Below are 12,222 nucleotides of genomic sequence, written 5' to 3'. Positions count from 1 at the left end.
TCTCTGTTTGATAACATCAACTAACCCATTGACCCAAACTAAAGTTGCCCATTTATTTTTTGCACCCACTAAAGCAACACTCCTAAGCAATTCTCTTTCTCTCCCCAAATTGATTTGTTGTTTGGTTTGTATACCTTACCCAAAAAGCATATGAACAATGAAGGTGTAAATTATCCACTACCAAGTCATAAAGCTACCCGATCATGTGATATCCCAAAACTTATAACCAAGTAACCAACCATGTGATATCAACCTAAAGCTAAACTAACAACTCGAGCTATATTTTTCCCCCTTTTGAAAGGTATGGACTATGAAGAAGACCTCTCATCGATCCAACATCTTAGTATGAGTCAACCCGACATATTTACTTATACCTTTTCCGTTTTATATTAATTGAAACATTTTATTTGGACGCATTAATCAATATATATAACATCAAATTAATCCAAATAACTTATGAGAATTACGCAAAAGTCAAAATGTGACCACTAAATTAAACTGACAAAGTATTAAGGATTACTTCGTTTCTCCGTATATATGACGTCCCATCATTTGTCTTCACTTTAATTTATACTCTTGTGTTATTTTCATGCGTTTTTGGTTTTAGAATACTCTTGTATTGTTTGATTATGTTATCAAACTTTCGCTATGTTGTTACTTGTTACTCTTGCAAGTACATTAAATAAATTTGCCCAGTTTTAATTTTAATGCATAAATCTAATATACTTTGTATAATTTAAGAGACACTTTTTCAACTTTTAACCACAACACTCCAAACTCTAAATCCTCGATTTCTGTTAATTTCTCTCTCTCTCTCTTTTTTTTTTCTTTTTTTTTTCTTTTTTTTTTTTTGTGTTTTTTTTTTTGTGTTTTTTAACCCATCATTTTTCATTATAACTTTCTATTCCATAACTTCCACTAAACAAATTCAATAACTCCCCTAATAACATTGACACATGCTATTAATATATTCCGTGCTTTAGCACGGATGTACTCTAGTAAAAATAAATCAAGAGATGATATCTGTTGCCATTTCTTCAGCACTTGTTGCTGCTTCTGCTCCACTCACTAACCCAAACCCAGTTAAACGCTTGGATAAATGCTCATCCATGGCAGAACTCAAGCAACTTCACTCCCAAATCATCCGTCTTGGCCTTTCATCCGACAACGATGTAATGGGTAGAGCTATCAAGTTTTGTGCATTGTCGAAATCTGGTGATTTGGTTTATGCCCACCAACTGTTTGATAAAATGCCTCAACCAGATGCTTTTATTTACAATACCTTAATCAGGGGTTATTTGCAATGCTATTTGGCTAGGGAATGCTTGATTTTGTACTTGCGAATGTTGCAGGACTCTGTTTTGCCTAACAATTTCACTTTCCCTTCTCTTGTTAGAGCTTGTTGCATTGATAATTGGGTTTTAGAAGGCAAGCAAATTCATGCCCATGTTATCAAATTTGGGTTTTTGAATGATGGGTTTTCACAGAACAATTTGCTTTACATGTATGTGAGTTTTGGGTTATTGGAGGAAGCTCGTCGGGTTTTTGATAAGATGCCACGAAGAGATGTTGTCTCTTGGACTACCTTGATTAGTGGGTACTCACAATTGGGTCTTGTAAATGATGCTTATGATGTGTTTAGGTCAATGCCTGATAGAAATTCAGCTACTTGGAATGCAATGATAGCTGCATATGTGCAGCATATTCGTTTCCACGAGGCGTTTGCTTTGTTCAATGAAATGAGGACCGAAAATGTAGAGCTGGATAGGTATGTAATAGCTAGTATGTTGTCTGCTTGTACAAAGTTGGGAGCTCTAGAGCAAGGAGAGTGGATTCATGGATATATCAAGAAGAATGAAATAAAGATGGATACAAAACTTGCAACGACAATTATCGACATGTACTGCAAGTGTGGGTGCTTGGAAAAGGCTTTTGAAGTTTTCAATGAGCTGCCTTCAAAGGGGATTTCTACATGGAACTGTATGATTGGTGGTTTTGCAATGCATGGAAGAGGAGAAGTAGCTATAGAGATTTTCAAGGCTATGGAGAGGGAAACAGTTGCTCCTGATAACATCACTTTCTTGAACGTTCTTAGTGCTTGTGCTCATTCGGGGTTGGTTGAAACAGGACGTCATTACTTCAAGCATATGACTGAAGTTCATGGACTCGAACCAAGAATGGAGCACTATGGTTGTATGGTTGATTTATTTGGTAGAGCAGGATTGTTGGAAGAGGCCAGAAAGCTTATTGAAGAAGAGATGCCCATGGAAGCTGATGCTGGTGTTTTGGGTGCCCTTGTTGGAGCTTGTAAGATACATGGAAACTTCGAGCTAGGAGAGAAATTTGGGAAGAGATTGATTGAACTAGATCCTGATAACAGTGGTCGATATGTTCTATTAGCCAACCTCTATGCAACTGCAGGCAAATGGGATGATGTTGCTAAGATCAGGAGATTAATGAACGATAGGGGGGTGAAAAAGGCTCCAGGTTTTTCAGTGATTGAAATGGAAGGCGTGGTCAGTGAATTTATTGCAGGGGGAAGGGCTCACCCTGAAAGCAGGGAGATATACTCCAAACTTGATGAAGTGCTTGAGAGAATAAGAAGCCTAGGGTATGTGCCTGACACGGATGGTGTGTTGCAAGATATTGACGAGGAGAAAAAAGAGAATCCTTTGAATCATCATAGTGAAAAGCTTGCCATTGCATTTGGGCTCTTGAAGACTAAACCAGGACAAACCATTCGCATCACGAAGAACTTGAGAGTTTGTAGAGATTGTCACCAAGCAAGTAAACTCATTTCCAAGGCTTTTGATCGTGAAATTATTGTGAGGGATAGGAATCGTTTTCATCATTTCAAGAATGGTGAATGTTCTTGCAATGAATTCTGGTAAGATGTGGCTTTTATAGTCTTATAGATCAATCAATCAATCAAAGCCTTAATCCCATAAATGGGGTTGGCTACATGAACCAAATTTGGTTGTTCCGTGTAGTCATCAACATAAATCTTTCTCCTCCATCCCATAAGTGGGGTCGGCTTTTATAGTCTTATAGATGCAAATGGATTTTGCTTAGCTCATGTATGTACTCTATTGGTATTGGTAAGATTTGCCTTGTCCTGTGATTCTCTAATGGTTCCCTCACTGCAAATTCAATCACAGCTATTCGGTAGGCTAAGTACTTTGTATATAGAACGACTGTTCAGTGGGCAAGGAAAGCCTCTACTCACCAAAGAATCCTACTTCTTTCAGTCAGGCAGGTAAACTACCTCATCAGAAAAGGAAGTTTTTGCAGTGGCCTTTTTTTCTTGAGTTTACCATCTGTATTAGGAGATTTATCACTTGTGTAGAGGTCTATATGATTGATACGTGCGTAGATTGGAGGATTGGGAACATAAGGTGGTCTTAAGAATTCATTGTGGACATCTAAAATATCTAGCGGTTGTGATTAATGTCAAAATTCGGAACACAGAGAGGGCTAGCAGATTAAGCTTCAGATATGTGATAATGCTGGTCAAGAATGTCTCAGGTGTCAGGACCATCATAACAGGAATAATTTTTATTATGCCTGTATTCACAACTGATTAGCATGATAATATGATACTACTAGTATATTTATTTGGGAATTCTTTAGTTTGGATATATCATATATGTACACTGCTCTAATACAAATGCTGTATAGGTTCATGTAGATCATTAATGTACATACTTCTTTTAAATACGTACTGTTTTCGTATAAGATCATGTAGAACCAATAGGACACTGATGTATACATTTAGTACTCCGCAATATGAGTGAAGTAGTGAACAATATGAACTCGAATTCACTTTAACCATGTGTCAAAAAAAAAAAAAAAAAAAAAAAAAAAAAAAATCACTTTAACCCGACTAAACCCACTTCCAGCCCAACTTATTTCTACCCAACCCAATTACAACCCAGCCCATTCTCAACTTGATGTCTTGATCCAATCATCCAACCCGATTTGTAACCGAATCAGTGAATCGTCAATCCAATTTGACGTTGCAAGTTACTATAACTTGCTATGATTTATTGTAAAATTTTAGTAAGCGATAAAAGTAATAGGAGATTTGTGAAATTAATTTATCCAAAAAAAAGTTGAAGTATAATTGAAATCCATAGCTTATACCATGGTAAATTATTGGTAATTGTACAAAATTTATTATGTATCCACCTAGTTTAAAAGTTTTTTTTTTTTTCCAGTAATTAACAAACATTGTGAAATTCTAACAATTGTTCGCAAAAATTCCTTACACAATTCTCTCAACTTGCCATTTTTTTTACTTGTATAATTGAGTTGACTGACTTGTGACTTTGTATGAGGTGTCAATTCAGTCGTGTTCGAGTCTTATCAATCACCATCACATGACATTGTGACCAGTAAGAAGTGTGGATTCAGTAAAAATGTAAATTGATTCTACTTACCAAATTTTAGAGTATCTCCTTGCCTGATGTTTTTTTTGGATCTAAGTGATATTTTGGTAAGCTCTAAGATCTGTATAATTATGAGATATGCATGAACTTTCTTAAAGTTAATCCAATTGATAACAATATGATGAATATGTTAATTAAATATATTGTAGAAATTATATCTTAATTGGAAGAAAAGTGGAAGATAAAATTTATTTAGTGAGTAGTAACCAATTTTAACATACTAGGGGAGCCAACGCGCGCGATGCGCGCGGAGCGGTTTGCCTTTTTTGTTTAGATTGTGTTTTGTTTATGAGTTTATGGTAGTTGTTTTGTAAAGGGAATTGTGATTTACGTGGCTATCATATTGGAGTGGTGCTATTAGGTTGTAATGTACAGTAAGTGTAATTTGTAATTGCAATGATTTGGTGCTGTGACTATCAATTGGAGTTGTTCAATGATCTTTAAACTTGCCATTTATTATTTGATTTTAATAAAAAAGTTCTTACATGGCACATAATTTAATATTAATCCTAGTAGTACGGAGTACTTAGATAGATATATTGATATGCAGAAAGTGTTCTTATATGGTAGTACTAAATTATTGCAAATATGTAGCTAAGTATAAGGTGTCGTTTTAGGACAAACGACTACTTCTTTTTTTTGTTGCAGCACTTTCATATGTCGTCAAATCTCAACGTCTTTGATAGCCCATTTGAGCACCCCGATTCTAGTTAGAGAAGTTGTTGGTGCTATTTGGAATTTGATGGTCCTGACCTTTAGGTTGTTAGCTATATCTTCAAATTCTGGCCAATTTCCCTGCCCAATAATGCACAAAAAAATCAGAAAGCGGGATTTGAAGGATTGTTTTTGTTGAGTTTTTATGTGAATTATATGGCCTTTCACCCTTTTTTTTCCGTTCTTACCGCCATTTTCTTCTCATATATCTCTGAAGTAGGGAGACCAATGAGCTTTTCACAGTCTTCAGCAAAAGCAGTGAGTCTTAGTGTCCCAGTGGCGTCACTCACATCGATTGTGAAATTTACTCTGCGTGGAAAGGGACATTAGTATTTTGGTTATTATAGTTGTTGCATTTGTTGATTTGAAGTGATTCTTACCTGACTGCGGCAGTACTGTTTTTTTTTTAGCAGTTTAGGCATTTGAAAGTTGCGTCCTTTGCTTCTTGGCAGCGCTTTCCACAGTTGTTACATCCTAGGTAAGCAAGCAGATTTTCCAACTGAGCATCAGGGATAGTGGCTTGTATCCAATGGTGTTCTTCTTGCATTGTGTTTGCAGCCTGCGATTTATGAAAATGCATCAGTTTTCTGTTAATAGGTAGGTATTTGTTATGTAGCGGGGTGTGGGTTGTTGTGCTTACATTTTTTTGCTCAATTTCATTGATAGTTTTCGCTGCTGTAGTTCTTGATGGTGTTCTGATGTGTAGTATTTTTGTTGCCTGGTCAAGAAGCATTTCTTGTTTTTCTTTCATCCTAGGATGTTTTGAACAAATTTAGTACAATTGATTAGCATTAGATATTGTAAGTATTTCGTGTTTTTCATTGCTTACCATGTTCGAAGAGCATGTGCTTCCTCCCCCGTAGGATCTGAGATGATAGTAGTTGACATTGAGCTTGCAAGGGAGAACCCTACATGTTTTAAGGTTTTGAATTAGGCTGGGTGTTAAGGTATTTTAACAATATGAGAAGAAATGATAGGCTACCTTTATATGTGGTTGGCCGTAAGTGAGTGAAGGCTGCAACTATTGGGCTTAGCACCCAACCTGCAAGCTTCTCAGTGTCAATAACAGCAAGGCCTCCCCACATTGAGATGGTCAGCGGCTGTTCAGTGCTGTTTATCATGGCATATAGAGTCATGGATACTTTTGTAGTTTTGTATAAATGGTGGATTACATTGTTATAATAGGGTATTATTGTCATTGTTTTCGTACCTTTGGTCAGTGACTATGATTTCACGTACATCCATCATATTTCCTCCTGATGTTGGTACTTTCCTGACCTCTTCTATGTAAAGGACAACAGCAAGCAAATCTGTGTGACATGTTACATACGGTTAGTGACTGCTACATAAAGTGTTGTTACAAATATAATTGATTTTGGTTAGCACTGTACTTACCAAAGCGTTCATTTTTGAAGCTTGTTTTTGGAATTGAGTTGATGGAGACATAATTTGGCAGAACTGGACCTGCAGTTGGGTCTAGTGGTTCGATGATCGTTTGTCCGCCGAATGTCATCTGGCACTCATCTTCTCTTTTTTGGTATTTTGGATCAATTGGTTTCAGTGGAGCATTTGCGATCTCATATTCTTTCCCTAGTTGCAGGACGTCCTTGAAAGTGTCTATTTCATCACCAAAAAGAGTACCTCCAAGATGGTTACCCTACATAGCACAGTTCAAGTGAATATATGTGCCTTAAAAATCCAATCGACCTGATCATATCTAAAGTGACCCTGCTTCTTTAAGTGTCTCTACTGCATGGCAATGTAAATTATAGTGTTGAACTCATAGTTTTGTTTGCTCGACAATCATGACATTTTGTATAAACTAATTTAATAAATGTCCTGTTGAATATGTTAGTGATTTATAGGTGTTGAAGCTGTTTCTTTCCTTTTTTTTTTTTTTGGTAATTTGGTTGTTGATTAAATATGTGAATGAGATCTGTATTTTCCTGATGTTTTTGGTTTTATGGCCGATAGTAGAATTACAAGTGGTTGTAAATTTTATATTACTGTTTTAAGTGCCTAGTAAGAAAGTGAACATACCTCGGTATCCTCAAATACAAGGCGTTGGTAGCGCTTCTTGTTTGGTGATTGTTGTGGCTGAGATTTTTCTATCACTTTGGCTCTGACTTTGTAAGCTTTGGTGCTTGGAGTTAGTTTCCCGAGTGAAGTTTGTTCTGGCTTCATGGTTAAGCTCTGCAGCAATATATATGTACAATGCAAAACAGAAAGGGTAAGTTAAGAAACGATATGGATATGGCCAATGTGATATAATACTTGTTTACTGAACAATACTGACCTTTTTAAAAAGTGAAGGATACTTTGGATGGCGTTGGTGGAAATGACAGAGAATAATCCACATATATATAGATATATATTGTTGTTTAAGACCAATATTGTAGCAAATAATTTACGCAAAGCTGTTGGCATATGTGCAGTAACAGCCTCTGCCATACATTTATCAACGGCGTCATCTTCTGCCAGGAGGCCAAGTTTCAAGGCTGCTTCCTGAAATGTTGCACAAAGGTGGCCGTTGACTGTTCGTAAATCTTCAAATGATTTTGGTCCCCTTACATTGATTAGTAGTAGCCTGAGAAAATATCTTTCCCCTTCGGATGGAGCCACAAAAGTCAGACGACCTATTGCAGTTCGCACATTAGCCTGCTTAGACCATGTTTTTGTACCATGATTCCACACATAATGCTCACAAAATTCTGCATATGTGTATTTTGGTATGTTTGGGACAGTGTTGTTCATTCTGAAGAACTCGGTTAATGAAGTACGGGCTCGGCGCCTATCTGAAACAACAGAGGCTAGTTGTTCATTGGGAGAGAACCTCACACTGTGCTGATTAGGCAGGTGAATTTGCAATGTTACTACTGGTGGGCTCATCTCAAACAGGTCAAACCCAAAGATTCTCCATGCGGCTTCACAAGGGGATACCCAACGGCCTGCTTGGAATTGCTCAATCTCATTTACAGGGCCTGATGAAGCTTGTATGTTATATGATACCCGATCATGTCCTTTATAAACGTATTTGTAAAGGTACTTAACTGCTTGAATTGTTGAACATACCTCCACATTCAAGTGACAGTCGAATAAGGCAGATAGATAAGGGTTAAATGGAACGACCCAACGGTTGTCCAACCTTTTCCTTCGAATCACAATAGACTCCCCTGTGTCCCGACGTCTGTATTCAGGATACCCACTTTCATGGCTTGTTGTAATATCAGAAAAAGACTTAGGGTAGTCGTATTTGCACTTCCCTTCCATTCCTCTATGCTTCATGCATGGGCATTGAGGGTTATCCTTCCCACATGGGCCATGTATCATATGGTTTAAGACGACTTTTCGTAAGTGTGGGTTTTCATGGGAAGGAATTTCAGCAGACACGTACTTGTCAAATGAGTCCGGATGCTTTATCTTAAATTCCGGCTTTAAAATAATGAGCATATGAACATGTGGCAAGCCACGTTTTTGGAACTCAACTACATAAATGAACGCAGCCACCTCTCCAAACACTTGTTCTTCTTTTATTTTTTTTTTCAGGGCTATAAGCTTTGCTCTGAAAACACGAGCTACAAGATCGGGTCGGTTTTGTGCTTTTTCCCCGTGTGCCAGCTCTGCTTTGATTTCTGGCCAATTTGGGTTGCAGGTCATTGTTATGAATAAGTCCGGTTTCCCAAAACGCTGTACAAGAGCGATAGCATTGAGATAACGTCGTTGCATATCACGAGGCCCCCCTAAAAAGGAAGGAGGGAGGATAACACACTGACCTACATTCGATGCATTTGCTTCACCGCCTTCAAGTGTATCTACTAAACCCTGATATAGCTCAGCTCTAATTTGTGCCTGATTTTGTCTAAAGAAATCCAGCCGAGTATTCTCTATCTTCACATACATGTCTACAATATATTGCAAGAACAGCCGCCCAGCCCGTAGGATGAAATTTCCAGCACGCATTTGAAACTTGTATGCATAGTACTCCCTGCAAGAAATAAGCTTGCCCTTCTTCCCCCGAGCAGCAGCTGCAATTCCATTTTTTTTTTTAATAAAAGTAGTTACATTTACATGATTAATACGGGAATGACATAAATGAATTAACATGTTTTTGGTGTAAGTAGTCACAATTAGTTGTCTTACCAGAACCTTCTTCAGTTACCAAATCAGCTGCCTCTTGAACATTGTCTGAAATGACAATATTTGAAAGGTCTTCCACCTGGGACCGTCCTCCGTGAGACATTTTTAGTAAACCGTGATGCCACTCACAGTCACCTCGAGGAAATAGAAGCGGGTATTGTAGAGGATCGTAACAGCCATAATAATGATATATCCTATGGCTCTTGTTTGATTTCCCATGAACAATGATATGTGGGCTGTTGCTTTGGCTAGATGAAGTACCTTCACTCCATATCACAGCTACTTCTTCGGATGTCGGAGCATTGTAAACACGTTGATCAAGAACGGGGTGTTTATTGAGCCTGATTTCAGTCTCTTCAGTGACTTCAGTCTCCCGAAGAGACTTGAAAAACCTGGCATATGGATTCAAAATCATAATAGCCATGATCAAGGAAATTATACTCGGACGTAAGTTTGGAAAAAGGCGATGTCTATTTTCTGCCTCAAACATAGCATCGTAGAAGTAAAGCTGTAAATATTGTGGTGGTTCATTATCAGGCAAGAGGTCAGGAATATTATGATAAATTTGGCCATGAACCTTCAAAGCATATATTCCTTTATGAATATCCCCATCCATTGATCCACCAATTGAGCTAAAAGCAAAGAGGTTATTATAAAGGCGAGAATATGTCTGAAAATGATCCGAATCATCGTCGTTAGAAGTATAAAGTTTATCTAATTCAGGGGGTAAAGCATTAGAAGCAATTTCAACTTCACCATCACAGCAACAAAAATGCAATGACTCAAAGGCTATTTTTTTTGCACGACACTTATCGCAAAAATGAGGGGCAGGCAACTCCATGGGCTTAGTAGGCAGCGATTGGCCGATATTTATTGCAGCACCAGCTATAAGCAGTTTAAAATAGACATTTAGTTGAGACAACTCTTTACAAAGTCAGAGAAATGCATAGCTTATTATTTAGAGATATTAACCTGTCTTTGATTGCTTTTGCCGTTTAGGTTTTGGAATCCCTAAAATCATTCGTTGTCGAGCACTCATTCTTGTGTTTGATGTTGTAGGATATTGTGGGAAATCTGCTACAATATGAAACAGCCTTAATTAAATAATGTGAAGTTTCTCGGTTTTTTAAAAAAATGAAATTCATGGGGTAAAAGAAACATTGTGCTTACCCATCACATACAGAAGTGAAAATTTCAGTTGTTGGACAAGTAAATTCGAGAACCTGCTGCTTTTAAATAGGTCTGATTTGTACAACTGCTTTCTTGCTTTCTTTTAACCTTTGATTATTCCCTTGAATCCCTACTTGCTTTCTTCCACCTTTCACCGTAGTTATTTTGTACCATAATCCTGCATCAACAACCTTTTGGTTCTTCAGTAGGCAGTAAATAATGTTGTCATGGACTTATTCTATTTCTCATTTAATGACTTATTAATTGAGTAGACCTTTCAAATTCATCCATTTAACTGAGTTACCAATTAGAGATAGAAGTTAAAATTAATAGTAATTGAGAAATTGTAGATATAATTTATCTTCTTTGATAGAAAATAATAGTACATACTGTAACTCTCTTGTCCAGAAGTCTAAGATACTAAACAAAACACAAATTCTGCAGTGACGAACACGTTTATATTGAGTGGAAATTCAAGCATAAGAAAAGGCACACAATAATGGAAAGCAGAGAGAGAAAGACAGAGGATTAAAACATGAAGAGAAAAACATTAAAGATGAGGCCCAGTACAACTACAACTGCCAGGCTCAGGGGTTCCTTGGAGTAGCAATTAAGACTCTCTCTTTCCTCCATTTTTTTCTTCCTTCTTCTGCTAGATCTTCTTCACCTCCCAACCCAACAACAGTATCAGAAAAATAAAAATAAAAAAATGTAATACAAATTAGAAATTAGTATGGTTTTTTAAGCAGAAAAGTTGGGATTCATTTCCTTCTTTGCTTTCTATTTTGAGACCAAAAAGATGAAAATGGAAAGCAGACATCATCATAAAATGTTCACCCTTACAATGATGACAATAATGGTGTTCATCATTGTTATTACGTATCATAACATGGGAAGCAGCATTTTAAAGGTGAATGCTTCCTGGCAAGAAGCAGAGGGTTTACGATTTTACGATGAACGAAGTGATTACAAGATTAGAGCCATTTCTAGAGAGGATCATAGTGCAGTACTTGAAAAGTTCAGGGCTTTGCTTGGATTAAGAAACTTTAACAACAAAATGAAACGAAGAGAGTATGGTTCACCTGCACCGTCTCCATCACCGACTACAATCGAAGATGAAGCTTCAGCCCCTGCTCCGGTCCCTGCACAAGCGCCGGCTATCCATACACGCTTGCATCATCTTCATCGTCATCATCATCACCAGTCAGCCCGGCCTCGGCCAATGCTGCCAGTACACAAGCTAGACAATGATCAGCACCAAGGAAATGGAACTAAAAAGATAGTTACAGTTGCAGTAGTAGTTCCTACAGGAGTGGTGGTATTGGTTTTTGCTCTTGGAGTTTTACTATGGTTCAGTAAGAGGACGTACCGACATAAGAAGGTTGCTACTGGAACGGCTTCGGTATGTAGCGACCAAGGAGGGGATAGAGAGAGATCAAAGAGCATAACAACTGAAAATTTAGCAAGGAAGGTAACCCAAGACCTTAACTCTGATTTGTTTTACATTGACACTTTATCATCTGTTCCTGAACCGCAAGCATGTATAAGAGGAAGTTCTGATTGTTTCGAGAAATCGATAGTGGGAAGCAAGGGTGGTACATCATATGAGAGAAAGCATTCAGAATATGAAACTATACAGATTGAGTCCAAGGAGAGCAGTTCATTGGCTGAAGAGATTATATCAGTTCATGAGTATACAGGGTCAAGCAGATACGAATCTGATGATCAGAATTCTTTGAATGCTGATATGATG

The 12,222-nt window shown here is 37.5% G+C and overlaps 2 protein-coding genes and 1 pseudogene across 2 annotated transcripts; 1 reads left to right on the top strand and 2 right to left on the bottom strand.

Annotated features, from left to right (window-relative positions):
- Nucleotides 1-935: 935 nt before the first annotated feature.
- Nucleotides 936-3,729, top strand: LOC145617862 (pentatricopeptide repeat-containing protein At5g66520 pseudogene; annotated as a pseudogene).
- Nucleotides 3,730-4,891: 1,162 nt separating this feature from the next.
- On the bottom strand, nucleotides 4,892-8,588 carry LOC145618113 (uncharacterized). The gene is made up of 10 exons (XM_081672903.1): nucleotides 7,459-8,588; nucleotides 7,203-7,355; nucleotides 6,558-6,819; nucleotides 6,373-6,472; nucleotides 6,145-6,272; nucleotides 5,992-6,070; nucleotides 5,803-5,914; nucleotides 5,543-5,721; nucleotides 5,351-5,471; nucleotides 4,892-5,243 (listed from the first exon to the last, which is right to left on the bottom strand). Exons 1-8 carry the CDS (start codon nucleotides 7,519-7,521, stop codon nucleotides 5,569-5,571), a joined length of 1,050 nt encoding a protein of 349 aa, XP_081529029.1. The 5' UTR covers nucleotides 7,522-8,588; the 3' UTR covers nucleotides 4,892-5,243; nucleotides 5,351-5,471; nucleotides 5,543-5,568.
- Nucleotides 7,630-10,338, bottom strand: LOC145616138 (uncharacterized). The gene is made up of 4 exons (XM_081670837.1): nucleotides 10,272-10,338; nucleotides 9,303-10,184; nucleotides 7,799-9,187; nucleotides 7,630-7,667 (listed from the first exon to the last, which is right to left on the bottom strand). Exons 1-4 carry the CDS (start codon nucleotides 10,336-10,338, stop codon nucleotides 7,630-7,632), a joined length of 2,376 nt encoding a protein of 791 aa, XP_081526963.1.
- Between the last annotated feature and the right edge of the window lie 1,884 nt (nucleotides 10,339-12,222).

The sequence above is a fragment of the Chenopodium album genome, chromosome 26, assembly GCF_948465745.1.
Source record: "Chenopodium album chromosome 26, dcCheAlbu1.1, whole genome shotgun sequence".
Lineage (NCBI taxonomy): Eukaryota > Viridiplantae > Streptophyta > Magnoliopsida > Caryophyllales > Amaranthaceae > Chenopodium > Chenopodium album.
The sequence above is the reverse complement of the archived record's forward strand: the minus strand, read 5'-3'. Positions and strand labels throughout refer to the sequence as shown.

Coding starts and splice junctions, on each gene's coding strand:
- LOC145618113 (XM_081672903.1), bottom strand. CDS start 7,521: ATGTGGATTATTCTCTGTCATTTCCACCAACGCCATCCAAAGTATCCT. Junction 6,820..7,202: donor TTGTATTTGAGGATACCGAG/GTATGTTCACTT, acceptor TGTGCTATGTAG/GGTAACCATCTTGGAGGTAC. Junction 5,915..5,991: donor GCACATGCTCTTCGAACATG/GTAAGCAATGAA, acceptor AAAACATCCTAG/GATGAAAGAAAAACAAGAAA.
- LOC145616138 (XM_081670837.1), bottom strand. CDS start 10,338: ATGAGTGCTCGACAACGAATGATTTTAGGGATTCCAAAACCTAAACGG. Junction 10,185..10,271: donor GCAAAAGCAATCAAAGACAG/GTTAATATCTCT, acceptor AACTGCTTATAG/CTGGTGCTGCAATAAATATC. Junction 9,188..9,302: donor GGTAACTGAAGAAGGTTCTG/GTAAGACAACTA, acceptor ATGGAATTGCAG/CTGCTGCTCGGGGGAAGAAG.